Source organism: Xenopus laevis, chromosome 5S (assembly GCF_017654675.1).
Source record: "Xenopus laevis strain J_2021 chromosome 5S, Xenopus_laevis_v10.1, whole genome shotgun sequence".
Classification (NCBI taxonomy): domain Eukaryota; kingdom Metazoa; phylum Chordata; class Amphibia; order Anura; family Pipidae; genus Xenopus; species Xenopus laevis.
In genome coordinates this window covers 58,421,847-58,438,521 of record NC_054380.1, presented here as the reverse complement: position 1 = coordinate 58,438,521, position 16,675 = coordinate 58,421,847, and the positions used below count along the sequence as shown (strand labels likewise).

The following is a 16,675-nucleotide window of genomic DNA, read 5'->3' as shown; positions in this document are numbered from 1 at the left end:
TGGGGCAATTTTTCCCTAAAAGGAATTGTAGGAAATAAGCACAAATCATATTCTGCTTGGATTTTTTTCTGTGATAACCACTGGTGCATTTCCCCACAGTACATTGAACAGTTCTTCATAAGAAGTTGCTGCAAAAAGCCACAGACTGAGAGAATAGGTCCCATAATTATCAACTGTACCTGTGCAATTGAGCACATGGGCTTGTAAATAAGTCCCATGTTGAATTACCCTTCATAATACACCAGTGTTTGTTTTGGAAGTTGTAGCTCTCCAGTGTATCTTGTGTAGGTGTGCTACACTGTGCATCCCTATATAGAGAACTAGTAATTCTGGCCACACATTAGGGAGGCCAAGTGCATTCTAACTAAATTATGTATGGCATTTAGTTGGATATTAGTTCAATACTGTCACATGTGCATGCTACTGAAGAGCTAGGTCAGATCACCACTGAGAAGTGCTGGTTTGTGCAGTTCAGTTTTGAAATGGATGGATCAAAGGTTCATCAACTGACAGTTTTAGGGCCAATATACACACAAAAAGGCCTATATATTGTACTGTGTAAAACAATAAACACCAGTAAAACAGTGTAAAAAACTGTGACTTTGTCAAGGTGTGTGTTTTATTTAACGCCACCCAAACACCAAATTTGATGCCATTATTGTACATCACGTTAGACCTTACAAGTCAAAGTTAATTAAAGTTAAATGGGAAAAAAATCATTAAAGTCAATGGGAAAAATTCAAGAAGCAAGAAAATTCCGGTGGGAAAAAACATGAAGGACAAAAGCCATATTTTCCCATAGCACTTTCTGTTGCATCGGTTTTCAACAGATTTTTACACAGAGGTAGGTGATAGCTGAAGATCAATACTTGGCTTTATAATTATTTTTAAACAGTGATGCCTGGTGATGAGTGGTATATTTTGTCACAGTTTTTCTACAGGCCCCCAAGTGTCATACATCTCATGATGACTGTACTGTAATTGAAAAATGGACTTGTGTTATTGTCTTTCATTTCCCAAAGCATCCTGATACACTGGACATTTTGACTAATACATTATAAGGGATAACCGCACCAGTTTCTATTTATTACCCATTTATATGAAATGAACATGCCCCACCTATAGCAGAAACTGATTACATCAGAAACAGCCGCTTCCCAAGCAAATGCCACCAGCATATACTATTGGCACAGCTTTTCATATTTATTTAAATGGGAAGAATTTGCAGGTTCTCAGTGCACTGTGGCAGTCAAAATGCCTAGTGTGCCATAGGACTAATACCTTGGCATCTCAATGTCCTCTGAAATGACAATGTAACGCATGCCTCATTTACAAAACAGGCACAACTGCTGCACCTAAATCCACAAATCAGATGCAAGCGGAGGCCATAAATTATGCAGGGAAACAATGCTGCCCTGTGTGTAAAACATGGCAAATCTTGCATATTTTATTTCACATTTGCTACAGGAGTGGCACAATTTAGAACACAAGCACAATTTGCAACCAACATTTTCCATTTTTTTAAAGGAATCACTTTTAAAAGCGTCCTGGCACAATTGTAATGTGTTGAATAATAGGAGCATGCACACTGTTAAGGGACCATGGGGACAGGTACCATTACTCATGTGCCTGACCACTGATTACCAATATCTAAGTGACACGAACAAAGATGGCAGTAACCAACACCATTGCACATCTCTGCAGTTCTGGAGGTGCTACAGTTGCATGGCTAAAATGGAACAAGTGCCAGTGGCTTGGTGTTTCTGGTGCTTCAAGTGACAATTTGCATATTAGGGTTGTTTACTTTGCCTTTGCATGTGTCTTTTTAAGAGTTTTTCTTTTGGTGATATAAATTGAGATATCATTATTAAAAAAAGCGAACAACCTTCAGGAGACCCACTTAGTTGGGAGTCGGGTCTTGGCTCTCCGGAAACCGTGGGTTGCGTATATTCATCATACTACATATTCCACTTATGCTAGGGGCACCTCGGTCCTGGTTAGGAAGGGCTTCCCATTTGATCTTATGGAGGTGCGTTCGGGCAGATATCAAATTTTGCCGTGTGCTATAGCTGGGTTTCCCATCCTCATAGCTAACATTTACATTCCTCCCCCCTTCGCAGACACAATACTTCATGACCTATATCAAACATTGATGCAATTACCCCCCGCCCCAGTGTGTATCATGGGTGACTTTAACATTTGTTGCAACCCTCTGTTGGATAGACTATCCGCTCCTACGGTAACTACTTCTAAACTTGCTGATTGGGCCCGGGCATACAATTTGGTCGATGTATGGCGCTGGAAGTACCCCGAGCGCAGACAATTCTCCTGTTATTCTACTACCTATCAGTCCTTATCTCGGATAGATCTTGCACTTCTTTCTTCGGACCTCCTCCCTAAGGTTCGAGAGGTTGGATATCTGCCACGGGGAATCTCAGATCATGCCCCTTTGCTTCTCTCGTTAGACCTTCTCTCTGACCCCTCGCATAGAACTTGGAGGCTAAGCCCGTACTGGTTGAAGGTCCCTAGTGTGGTCGGGGAATCCGCTGATTCAGTCGCACAATATTGGAGTGTGAATTATGGTTCTGCGGATCCCTCAACTACCTGGGAGGCTTTTAAGGCAGTCTCCCGAGGTACCCTAATGGCTGCAGTGGCCAGAGCTAGGAACACTTCTAAAGAAACCCTACACCACCTTGAAATGGCAACTTCCCAATCTGAAACGGAATATATTGGCAATCCCACGCCACAGACGCATGGGGAATTTACTGCTGCTCTTAGGCGCCTCAGCTTGCATAGGTTAGAGCTGACTAAAAAACAACTTTTACACGCCACCAGCACTACGTTTGCATATGGTGATAAAAATGGTAAGCCTTTAGCTTTCCTAGCCAATCCTCCTAATGGTACTTCTGCTGTCCCCAGGATACTCTCCTCAACGGGGGATATGCTGACCTCCCCGTCTGAGATAGCCTTGGAATTCAGTAAATTTTACTCCTCTCTTTACACTTCTACTGCGCACTACTCTAATGCTGACCTTCACGAGTATCTTAATGGGATTCCCATCCCGAATATCTCCCCTCAGCAAGCAAAGTACATGGATTCCCCGATTTCCCCTCTTGAGATTGCCGAAGCCATACTTTCCTTCCCTTCCGGCAAATCCCCGGGCCCGGATGGCTTTGTTATAGAATGGTACCGTATTCATTTGCACGAGATAGTCCCCAGATTGCATGAAACCCTGATGTATGCCTTTGAAAATTTCTCTCTCCCTAAAACGTTCTCGGATGCGACGATTGTGGTCATCCCCAAACCAGGGAAGGACCTCACACTGTGCTCCTCCTATAGGCCAATCTCATTACTCAATATGGAAATTAAAATTCTTGCAAAAATTTTAGCTAAGCGTCTTGTCAAAGTTGTGTCTACAGTGGTGGAACCTGATCAGTCTGGCTTTATGCCTTCCAAATCAACCAGCTTTAATCTTAGAAGACTGTTCCTTAATTTACAACTGAAACACGAAAATATGGGTTCCAGGCTGGTGGTTTCATTGGACACGGCTAAGGCATTTGACTCGGTGGAGTGGCCTTACTTATGGGAGGTAGTAACTAGAATGGGTTTCGGCCCTTCCTTCACAAAGTGGCTTAGGCTGATGTACAGTGAACCAAAGGCATCCATCCGGGTTAATGGCATTACTTCCGTACCATTTCGCCTGTCAAGAGGTACTCGTCAAGGGTGCCCTCTCTCTCCGCTCATATTTGCGTTGGCAATTGAACCTATGGCCATAGCAATTCGGCAATCTCGGGGGGTACGGGGATTCATTTACAAGACAATTGAGGAGAAGGTCTCATTGTATGCAGATGATACGCTCCTCTACTTAGCAGACCCACATGAATCACTCGCCTCTGTACTTGGGATTGTCAAACAATTTGGTACATTCTCTGGCCTTCAAATTAATTGGGATAAGTCCATATTATTTCCTCTTGACGGCCAGCTTCCAACTGGGGTGGCCACGACCTGTAACCTAAAGGTGGCGGATAATTTTAAGTATCTGGGGATAATGGTGCACAAAGATCCGACATTATTTTTCCAGCATAATTTACACTCCTTACTCTGTAAATTCAAAGACACACTTGCACACTGGACCAACCTCCCTCTCACGCTAATAGGCAGGATAAATATATGCAAAATGATTTTTCTTCCTAAATTTCTTTATGTACTGAGTAATACCCCCTGCCACATACCCAAGAAAACCTTGCATGATTTAGACCGCACACAATCTGAGTTTATTTGGGGGAACAAAACACCCACTCTGTCCAGAGCCATTCTCAATGCTCCTCACGGTCAGCTGGGACTGACCTCTCCCAATTATGAGCTCTATTATCTTGCCTCCCAGGCCTCACATGCGGCCGGTTGGAAAGTGTTCGACGCTGACAACCCGGCATCCATAATAGAGGCACTCTATCTTACTTCTGTGGAAAGCCTACACAATGCTTTATACAGAACTCGAAGGGATCTTGGCCCTTTGTTACCTGTCATGGATGCCACTAAGAGAGCCTGGGATGCTATTGTGCAAATCACTAAAGCAGATACCAGTCTTTCTCCAGATTCCCCTCTATGGGGTAATAGTAATTATCCACACTTAGCCACATTCTCAGAGGTGGGAACATGGACTAAATTTGGTCTAAAGCGGCTGTCACAAGTATACGCTGATGGCACTCTTCGCACACTGCCTGCCTTTCGCCAGATCCTCTCTCTGCCTGATCTGTCCGAATTCCGTTATAACCAGATTAGCCACCTCTGCTCAGCGCAATTCCCAACCCCTCCTCAGCACCTGCAATACACAGGGATGGAAACTTTGATTTCTCAACCCGCCAAGATCAAGCTCCTATCCAACACATATAGGCACTTAATTTCCAATAGATATGATCCTCGACCAGGGTGAAGTATAAGTGGGAGAGTAGTGGGGTTCATGTCGACCCTGATGATTGGGAAGAAATTATAGATAACTTATATATCCCATTAGTAAGTGTAAGAGACAAGCTCATACAGTTTAAGATAGTACATCAAACGTACCTCACCCCTCAGAAACTATTTAATATGGGAAAAGTGGCCTCGCCCAGCTGTCTGAGATGTGGTGCTCCTGTAGCTACTTTCATACATTTAATGTGGGATTGCCCAGTGATACTCAGATTTTGGAAGGCGATTTTGAACTTCATGGCTACCAAACTGGAACTTCCCCAGATACTTAACCCTGCTACTTGTCTTCTGGGTCTCCTTGACTCCATGATACCTAGAGTAAACACCAGATGCCTGATGCGGTTGCTCCTCTTTTACGCGAAGAAGGTCGTTGCCCTGCACTGGATGGGCCCATCGCCACCATCTCTGAGCAGATGGATTGGACTGGTTAATTCGCAACTGGAACTGTACAAGCTCACGTACTTAGCACGTGGATGCCCAAAGAAGTTTGAGAATATTTGGAACCCTTGGCTCGAGTCGCCAGCCACCTCGACCAACTATTAATGGATACTTTTTCAGCCGTATCCCTTTCTCCCCACTTTCCCCTTCTTTTCTTTCTTTTCTAACTTGCTTTTCTTCCTTCTAATTTTCTGTTGTTAAAATTCAATAAAAATTAACCTTTAAAAAAAAAAAAAAAAGCGAACAACAGAAGAGACTGGAAACCACCCTCTTGAGTATATGCACCGTGTACCCCGAGTTGTCACTTGCGCTAAATCAGCTCCAGCATCGGAAAATAGCATTTAAAAGATGGCAATGTAAATCTCTGGTGCTAAAATGTTTGAAACTTGTATGTGTCAGAAAATACAGCAAAATTCATTTCTTGGTGATTTCTGCAGCTTGTAGCTGCTTGTGTATGGTTTTAGGTACTGGCAAACTAATCTGTAAGGATAAAAATACCACAACACTTAAAATAAATATGTTTATTTCTTTGTGCTCCAACCAATCATTCAATGAATAAGTTGCTGTACAGAGCATTTAAAGGAGAACTAAAGCTAAACTAAAGAAATAGGCCATAAATGTTGTACATTATGTTTTGGGCTTCTGTACCAGCCCAAGGCAACCACTGCCTTCAATTGCCTTTAGCTCCCCATCTTCTTTTCTGTTCACTGCACATGATCTGTGCTGCTGTCACTTACTGAGCTTAGGAACCAACTCAAAATATACTGTACTCATATAATATTAATGTCACAATATAAGGCTAATTAGTAATTAGTACAGATAATCAGTCCTTTAGTATCAGCTTATATGATAGGCCAACCTCATTTTCTGTTTGCTGACCCTTAAGATAAGCTTCTCCACAGCTGCTCAAAGCACACTGAGCATGTGTGTATCACAGACAAAAGAACAAAATCCAAGATGTGATTTCCTGTGACAACTTTGAAGACCTGGATCATTACTAGATACTGAATCTTTAGGCTGGTTCAATAAGTGCATGCCATTTCAAGCCATAAACATTTTTAGGGTTTACTTATCCTTTATACCATCAGTTTAAGTCTTGCATCCACAGCAACTCCATCCCCGGAGAATGGCCAGAGCTATAGTCTGCTGCTCCTCCAATTTAACCAAAATGCATTTCTGGGTCTGCAAGTTTTTTGTTTGACTGTATGTAGCACACACATACAAGCTACTCCCAAAATGCCCCTGTGCTGAAATATATTAGCTGTCCAAGAGGCATAGCCCAACTACTTCAATCTGTGGGACTCAGCTGTTGGTACAAATATATACATTTTCATTCATATGAGAAAATTATTATATATATAATGTGTCATTTTTGCTGACCCTGGCATTCAGAGGGGCGCTGCCGTCTGAGGCAGTTTCTCAACTCGCCTCATTGGTAGCATCCCTGCCTGTGAACTATTTCTTCTGCACCCTTTGTGGCACTGCAGTAACCAAATATCAGAGAAGCCCCCCCTCCCGACATGGCCCCTTCCAACTATTTCTTCTGAGTTCCCTGCAGCTCATTTGCTGTTAGTTAATTCTGGGAGTTATAGTTAAACAGCAGACGGAAGGGTCAGAGTTGTACAGAGCAATCCAGCAAAAGGCTGTGCTGTACTGTTTCAAGCCGGGTTTTTACAACTCAGCGCTTTCTCTTTCAGCAGTGATACACAACCCCAGGCAGGCTACAAGATACACACATCCCTGAGCATTCTGTAAGTGCATTCTGCAGTAATTAAAGGCATGTAGCTCCCTTCCATGTACAGGTATAGGATCTGTTATCCAGAATGTTCTGGACCTGGGGCATGAATTTCCAGATAATGGATCTTTCTATAATTTTGAACTTCATGCCTTAAGTCTAAGAGAAAATCATGTAAACATAAAAAAACAACAATAGGCTGGTTCTGCTTCCAATAAAGATTAATTATATCTTAGTTTGGATCAAGTACAAGGTACTGTTTTATTGTTACAGGGGAAAAGGAAATCATTTTTAAAAATGTGGATTATTTGGATAAAGTAGGGCCAATGGGAGACGGCCATTCCGTAATTCAGAGCTTTCTGGATAACCGGTTTCCGATAACGGATCCCATCACCAACAAGGACATCTGCAGTACAGACAAATCTTATGCCTTCAGATCAGTACAAAAAATAATTCTGACTTCCTATTATTTCCTATTATTTCAATATCTGTTAATAAACCTAAAGTAGTAGAATAAATAAAGTAATAAACCTAAATGAAGTATTTTAGGGAAATAACACTTGGAAGACACAAATCAGACAATAAATATTAGCTGCATTAAAATGACTAAGGTATTTACTGCATCTGAAAAGAAGGAATTCCCAGTGACTAGATCATTTTTTAGATTAGATATTGTACCTTAGATGTTGACAGAAAGTGCTATTCTTGTAACACATGATATTACACAGACTAGTGATAGAAATGAAAGCAGTGCTTTGCAGAGTATGGCAAGACCAGTTGCTGGCACTGAAACAGTTACGGTCTTTCTTTAGGCGTGGCTCTTTGGTTGGAAAAGGCAAGTGTGTGTTTGTCATTGCTTAGTAACCACTTGTCAGTGCTGCTGGTGACAATAAGGCCTAGCAGGGCAGCAGCATTAGTGGATGGAACAACCTATTCCAAACGCCTTATGGCCTCATATGAAAAGGGACAATCTCTCCGGACCAGAAATGACACCCCTCAGGTTACTTTATTTAGCGTCAAAGTCAGGCTACAGGAAACAGGAGAGATGTTCAGGGTGCCATGCTGCAGTCGGCTTACCAAGGTGGCAGAGCTGATAGAGAGGCTTGAGTTGGTAGCAGGCATCCCTGCTCACTTCCAGAGACTCTCCTACATTGATGAAGGTGATTGGGAATAACTGTATAGTGATAGTTGATCTGAGGGATGTAGGCTCAATATCCATTCGCAAAGCTATTTAGAGGTATTTTGCAGACGTTTGGTAAAAAATGTATTATGTTACATACTACCATGCATAGGGATGTTCAAAAAGTCTATTTATAGTTTTACTAAATATGAACTAGTTACTGACGTACAAAAGTTACTAGTTGGTTAGACAATACTGCAAGGCAACTGCAGAGAAGAAATAGGGAAGCAAGAGTGTCTGTGTTGAATTCTTCTGGCTCCCTGTGCATTCTGGGCTTTGTAGTACACGAGTGGTTTACCTTTGAGTTAATTTAGTGTGTTTTAGAGATCCCTATTCCAAGCAACTTTGCAGTTGGTTTCCATAATTTATTTTATAATTTTTGTATTATATGCATTCCTCTTCCTGTCTCTTTCCAATTTTCAAATGAGAGTTGCTCAACCCAGCAGCCAAAAACGATTACTTGCTGAAGCTAAGTTTATTGTTGTTGTGATAAGTTGTTACTTACTGTAGCTTTCTATTCGTGCCTTATTCATTTTCCTGTCTCTTGTTCAAACCACTGCCTGGTTGCTAGAGTAATTTAAACCCTAGCAACTGATGAGTTGAGTTGCTGAACAAAAAGCTAAATAGTTAAAAAAAAACACTGAAAATAAAAAAAGCAAGGACCAGTTACAAATTGTCTCAGAATATTAATGTCTACATCATACTAAAAGTTAATTTAAAAGTAGACATAGGACACTGCCCCCCCAAGCATCCTTCCCACAGCATCTATTACTTTTAAAAGTCTGCCTGTATCTTAACTTACTATTGTTGTGCAGCAGAGTTCAAAGGGACTATCTGGTGTTTGTCTTATGATCATCTGAAAGATTGCTTAGATTTAGCCATTCTGTAACGTACTAAAAGTTAACTGAGAGGTGAACCACCCTAAAGATATAGCAAACTGTGCACACAAAACTTTGACAATGTATTCTGACAATATGCTTGCTGTCTGTTCTGAACCACACTGGATAGTCTGGGATTAACAATAAGGGCAGCATACTCTGACTGCTTGGAGGAGCAGGAGGGTGGTGATCAATTGATTTACGGTATAGTGAGCCGAATCCAGTTCTTCATCTGTCATGCAGGTGCCCTGTACTGGGGGATACACATTCTGGGTGGGTTATCTTTTTACTAACTGCAATAGCTCTCACTCTATTGTGTATCGTCCAATGCAGGGCAGAAGGTAGAAAAAAGGCTGTAATGGTATTTTTAAATGGGATCTGTTATCCTGAAACCTGTTATCCAGAAAGCTGGATATTACAGGAGAGCTGTCTTCTATAGACTATTTTTTGATCAAATAATTAAAATTTAAAAAAATTTCCTTTACCTCAGAGCTGCTGACTAAAAAGCTTACTAACTCAAAAACCACAAAAAAATAAAAACATCACTCCCTACAGTATAATAAAAGTCATTTTAAAGGTGTACAACCCCTTTAAAATGGAACTTTCATTTTTAAAACAAAAACTGAAGAGGGTGAGTTTTAAATCTGTTTTTCAAATATACTTTGTGATGTTTTTCTTATAGTTTTGATGAATCATGCTGTCAAACATGGATAAAACAGGAGTAAAACGTTTAGTCTGATGGTGCACACTATGTGACATTTCATGCTTCAAAAAAAAATAATATAACCTATTTGTGAAAGAATCATTTAACATCCATTAAACATATTCTATGCTAGACAGGAATAAAAATGGACATTAAAGAATGTTGAACAAAATGTGTTTTTCTCATACAGGAGATATGCCTGATAAATCAACCTTTAAATACAATGGAATAATTCCCAAGGGCACCATATCTTTGCGTACCTGGTCCCAGGATGGCTGCAGTGATCTTGTTAAAGCAGCAGCAGAAGGAGATTTAACAAAGGTACATGAGTTGTGCTGAAAAGTTCTGAACCTTTGTCACAGCAAAAGTGCCTTTCTGATTCCATCAGTAGCATTATAAATGGTTCTGTAAATTGAAATTGTATGAGTACAGCATTCAGTGGTCTCACTACTTGCTATTATTATAGACCCATGTTGGAGTATTCTAAATCTTTAGTTAAACTAGCTATGTGTTATAGGGCATTATTAGATACTAGTGTGGTCTTGTTAGTCAAAAAAAATGCCAACTGATGTACTGGTACACATGTACTGGTGTATTCCAGCTGGTGAAGAAGTGCCTGAAACTGACGCCACTGCCTTCCCGTGGGAAATATTTGACAAGATGTAAATGCAAAAAAATAAAATCCCATTTTTACTTTCTTTAATGAAAAATATATCTATCTCCAATATGCTTTAATTAAAAAATGTGTACAGTTTTTATCTGACTGTATGCAGAGAAATTCCCCCTTCATTTTACTTGCTCTAACTGCTATGGATAGGAAACTTCAGATGGTCCCTAACTGCTCTGCAGGGAAATGATCATACTTTCAAACGGCAGGGGGGAGCCACCCCCCACCTTACTTCCCTGACCTCGAGCAGCTTTGTTTGTTTCCCTGTAGAGCAGCTGGCGACCATGTCGAGATTTGTATCCTCCTATTCTGTTTATTAATCAGTCTTGCTGTATCGGCTTCTATGGCAGATATTATTTGTCTTGTGCTGTTATGATAATGTATGACGATCCCTAAGCTTAACTTCCCAACAGAAGCCCAGACCACACTGAGCATGTGGGTGGTCTTGGTCTTGTAAAGATGTTCAACATAGTTACAGGATGATGAAAGCAACTTTGAAAGCACAATTAATTATTAGGCTTCTGGTGCAGTAAGTTTATGTTTAGTATACAAAATACAGCATTTCTAGCATTATTCTATCTTAGACTTTAGTTCTCCTTTAAGACCAAATTCCAGCTTTACTAGCTTTTCTCAGGTGGTTCCACTTGCAGTCTAGGAGACAGCAATGACATTCCCAGACACTTCTCTACCAGCTGAACTACACCAATGCCCCATGTGCCATTACCTTTACAAGTGATTTCTCAGATGATCTAGTAACTTCATAAGAACTAGACACTGATTGTAGTGTGCTTGAGACCTGATAGGTATAACGAAGTAGTAGTACTGCAGAGAATTTACAAATGTTATTGTAAATAGTGGTTAGATAAACAAAGGACAAAAAACTGTAAAAGGAAACCTTCACAAGTGCACAATGAAGCAAAATAGTGAATGTGGCATTTTGTTACAAACTGCTAAACATTTTGGGGAATTTCCCCACCTAGTGTTTAAGATACCAATGTTAATCTGAACGTTACCCTCTGTGGCCAGTTGCAGCTTTCAGGACACCCTTGTGATCTTGGTAAAATCACTTATTCTTCCCCTTTACATGTGAAGTATAGATTGTAAGCTCTGGGCCATAGCTGCCTTGTGACTGAATAATTGTGTCTTTGTGGCGTTATATATCTACAAAAATTAGTTACTTACAGTGAACCCTTATCACATAATACAATATTATTATCATGTCTTTATAAATCATCAACATATTATGCAGCCCTGTACAATAAATGGGTGCATACATTAAACATAGAGTTTACATAAAAAAAATAATCAAACAATAACTTAATATGAGAGGAAGAGAGGGTCCTGCCTAAAAGAGCTTACAGCCTAAAAAAACACCAAATCCTTAATCATTCTTTTGCAGGACATTGAGAAACCTGCAAATTAGAATACAATTGGAATAATGCAGACATTAATTGTTTCCTCTTATCTTTCCAAACAGCTGAAATGCTTGGGGGTGACTGTAGACTCCAATTACAACACACCAAACTCTTTGCTTTTAAGCTTGGAAGCCAGATGTGACTGGGTGGCAGCAAGAGCAAGCACTGCACTCTATATTGCCTCTCACAGAGGCCACACATCAATGGTTCACTTCCTTTTGCGCAATGGTAAGATGTCGCCTTACTCAATAACTCTTATTCATTAGGATATTCACCCAATAGATCAATATTTATTAGCATTGGCATTTGGGGGTACTGTGTGACCGATATTCTAAGTCAATCTTATTGCTCTATATATAGAATCTAAAATAGTTGATATTTGGGATTGCTGATTCTAGTTACCAAAAAAAATTAAAATGAAAACCAAAAGGAAACTCAATCTATATAATATCATATGCTAATTATAAACCTCATTTCTTCTCTCACTAAAATCTACTGCAGTGGTGCTTATTTTTCAATTCCTAAGTTTTAGTAGCCTTTAAGAGCATTTGTCTTTAGATGGGGTCAGTGACCCCATTTGAAAGCTGTAAAGAGTCAGCAGACAATGGAAATAATTCAAATATTATAAAAAAAATTAAGACCAATTGAAATGTTGCTTAGAACTGTAATTTTGTAACATACTATGTGAACCACCTTAAGGGGAATGGCACACGGGATATTTTGTCACCAGTGACAAATCTGCACTACTGCGGGTGACAAAACATTACTAGCTTCTTTCCCACCGGCAGTAATGTAGATCGCTGGTGAGAAGACATGCACAGTGCAAAGTAGCCTGATGTTTTTGTTATGAGGCAACTAAGGGCTACTTTAGGAACAGGAAGAAACACATATGTCTTCCCACTGACAATTAATACCGGTGGGAAAGAAACATTTTATCACCCGTTGTCGCTCAGATTTACCATGGGAAACAAAACATCCAATATACCACTGCCCTAACTATTGGAGGTACAACCTAAGAGTTAGGAAGAACAATAGTGTTTTGTAAAAAAAACTCCCCCAGTACGCCATAGCTGAGCTCCCTCCCAGTATGAACAGCCATGTTGAAGCACACATATACACATAGGGGCAAATTTACTAAAGGGCGAAAAATTCGCCAGTGTGACATAATTTTGCCACTTCACCGATTTACTAACGGGTGCTGGCGTAAATTTGCGTGGACTTATTCTAGCACAACTTCGCACCCTTACGCCAGGCGAAGTTGCACTATGGCGAAGGGACGTAACTACGCTAATTCACTAACGCGGATTTTCGTGAACGTTACCTCTTGCGTCAGACTTTACTTCACCACCTCAGACCAAGTGCAATAGACTAGATAGGGATGGTTCAAAAAAAGTTGAAATTTTTTCTAAGTCCCAAAAAAACTCTGGCGTCTTTTACTTTTTATACGGTGATAGGCTGAAAAAGAGTGAAATTTTTTTTTAGGTTACCCTCCTTCCCCCCCTACATTTGATAACATATGGCACCTAAACTGTACTGTGGGCACATGTGTAGGGCCTTAGAATACATTTATTAAGTTTCCCTGGCCTTGTGTAGTTGAATGTGTTTTCTGCTGCATATACAGCCATTGTACTTGATCGCTAGTGTAACTTCGAACCACTGATCATAACATCGCTAGCGCAAGTTCACAAACGATTGGTAACTTGTGCACAACTTCAGATCTTCGTGAATTTGCGCAGCCCTGGCGAATCTACGCCTGGCGAAGTGCGGCAAAGGAGCTCCCTTTTGCTGAACATAAATACTTTTGTTTCTGGCTCAATTAGCTGTCATACTTCAGTGGGAGGAAGCTATTTTTTGCAGTCCTTTCATTTTTACATGCATCCCACACCTGACAGCACACTCTGCCATCTGCAGTTCGTATCCTATTCATAACAACGGCAATCGGCTGCCCAGGGTAGGCATTTTGACCTCCACATTTCTGCCCAGATGGATACCTGAGTGTTTGGGACAGGGATCAGTGAAATCTAATGGAGTCCATGAGAACATATACTCATTTCTGTCAATCTTGACTCAAGTTTTTATTAGCTTTCTCTTGCAATTTAGGAAATAATAGTGTTACATGAATATAAACTGGCTTATATTCATCATTATTATTGCCTATTTATAACCAGTACAGCTTCAGATATACTAGAATCTGATGTCTATCATAAATATCAGTTACTTTTTCAATGATTGAAACCATGTGCTGAATGTGAGTCTTTTTTCAGGAGCAAATGTACATGGCAAAACTTCACTAGGGAACAGCCCTCTTCATGTAGCAGCTGCCATGGGAAACTGTGACTGCATTGATGAACTGCTGGCGTATGGGGCAGAAATACAAGACACTGATGGAAATGGTCATTCAGCTCTTGACTTAGCAGCCCTCTGGGGCCAAAAGTCTGTTGAAAACAGACTCTTCCTTTACCAGTGGAGAAAGAGAGCATCCAAAGTATCACTCAAATCACATCTGGATCCCAAGGAGCTTTTTCCACATCAAAAATTTGACTCAAGTCTACAAACATGGCGGCGAGGGCCTCAGGCCAAAAATTACATGGTTAATCTGGTTAACCATGGAGAATATTCCGGTTCTAATATAAATGCTCCGAGAAAACACAGCAGTGTAAGAAGACAAGCAAATCTCAAAGAATCAAATGTAAACATGAAACCATCTATAGATAAACCAGGTTGATGCTCACCCGCAATAACATTTGTAGCTTGTAATGATTCAATAACATCGTCAAGTCTGTAATCACTTAAATTTAAAAAAAATAAAACCAAGAAGTCAAATTGTTTTAAAATAGCTCCTTTTAACTCTTTTACTGCTAGCCCATTTGTGATTTGGCTGCTTGCTGTACTTTTATTGCCAGACAGTTTTTTGAACATTTTGTGCTCTATTACTTTAAGGTGAAACTTACTAAAGGGATACTGTCATGGGAAAAAACATTTTTTTCAAAATGAATCAGTTAATAGTGCTGCTCCAGCAGAATTCTTCACTGAAATCCATTTCTCAAAAGAGCAAACAGATTTTTTTATATTCATTTTTGAAATCTGACATGGGGCTAGACATATTGTCAATTTCCCAGCTGCCCCAAGTCATGTGACTTGTGCTCTGATAAACTTCAATCACTCTTTACTGCAGTACTGCAACTTGGAGGGATATCACCCCCCTCCCTTTTCCCCCCCAGCAGCCAAACAAAAGAACAATGGGAAGGTAACCAGATTACAGCTCCCTAACACAAGATAACAGCTGCCTGGTAGATCTAAGAACAGCACTCAATAGTAAAAACCCATGTCCCATTGAGACACATTCAGTTACATTGAGAAGGAAAAACAGCAGCCTGCCAGAAAGCATTTCTCTCCTAATGTGCAGGCACAAGTCACATGACCAGGGGCAGCTGGGAAATTGACAAAATGTCTAGCCCCATGTCAGATTTCAAAATTGAATATAAAAAAATCTGTTTGCTCTTTTGAGAAATGGATTTCAGTGCAGAATTCTGCTGGAGCAGCACTATTAACTGATTCATTTTGAAAAAAATTTTTTTTCCCATGACAGTATCCGTTAACAATTTAAGATTTCAAAATATGCTAGGATTTTTGTGTAATTCAACTTCTTTAACAAAATATAGGCTCTTAAATGCATAAGTAATGAAGAAAAAAATCCCCTCATAAACATATATACAAAACATGTTTTTTTCATGCCAGAAAATATAACTGATTTATAAAACACCTTGCCCTTATGTAATATGATCAGCTAACCTAAATATGAATGCCAAGTGTCAACCGAGAAGTCTGCAAAATAAGCACCCTGAATTAATTGTATGTACCATAAGAGCCCCCAAAAGTATAGGCATCTAAGAAAACCATATTTTTCTGGAAAGAATACATGCTGACAAATCTAGCACGTTCAAATGTGTCTTTCTACTCCAAACTACCAAAATGCAATTTCTGAAAATCACTTAAATAATTGCAATTGGCCTCATTTATCTTGCACATTTTTTTATGTACACAGATAAAACACCCAAATATTAATGCCAGGGGTCTATCATCAGTTTGGTGCCCAATATGCATAGGTTTACCAAATTTTCAAGCCTGTAGGGACCCAGAAATTAAAATAGTGCTTATGAATTTTCTTAACTGCCAATTGAGCTTCTGCAAACAAAGCACCCAGCTTATGTATGTGCCGTAAGACATCCTAAAGGTACAAAGATCACTGAGCATGGGCATTTATTTAGGTGTACCATCATGGTTATTGGGTGTTGAGGTTCTGTACGATGCCCACCATAGATGTTTAGCCTGCAGCCTTCTAGCTCTTATAAACTACAATTCCCAAATTCCTTTGACTCTTTAAGGAAGCAGTTTACATTTCTTCAACTTGGAAAAAGGGCTGCTGGTTGTCATGTAGGGCTCTTACTGATGAGCGTTTTTACCTGCGCTCCCCTGCGTTCCGTTTTCCTGTGTTCAGCCGCAGGCGCGTGTAGGCGCGGAACGCAGGTTGAGACGCAACATGCTGCATTTTTCCTTTGTTTGGCGCCTACACGCGCCTGTGTGAGTACAGCCCCATTGGTAAAAATGTAATGCGTCTATTCCTGCGCTCCCCTGCGGCTGAACGCAGAAAAACGGAACGCAGGGGAGCGCAGGTAAAAATGCTCGTCTGT

At 40.3% G+C, this 16,675-nt stretch overlaps 1 protein-coding gene across 1 annotated transcript; it reads left to right on the top strand.

Moving 5' to 3' along the window:
• Positions 1–7,996: 7,996 nt before the first annotated feature.
• Positions 7,997–14,811, top strand: LOC108717912 (ankyrin repeat domain-containing protein 60). Its single transcript, XM_018265362.2, has 4 exons — positions 7,997–8,301; positions 10,093–10,223; positions 12,047–12,212; positions 14,249–14,811. The coding sequence occupies exons 1-4, from the start codon at positions 8,088–8,090 to the stop codon at positions 14,707–14,709; spliced, it is 972 nt and encodes a 323-aa protein (XP_018120851.1). The 5' UTR covers positions 7,997–8,087; the 3' UTR covers positions 14,710–14,811.
• The last annotated feature ends 1,864 nt before the right edge of the window (positions 14,812–16,675 follow it).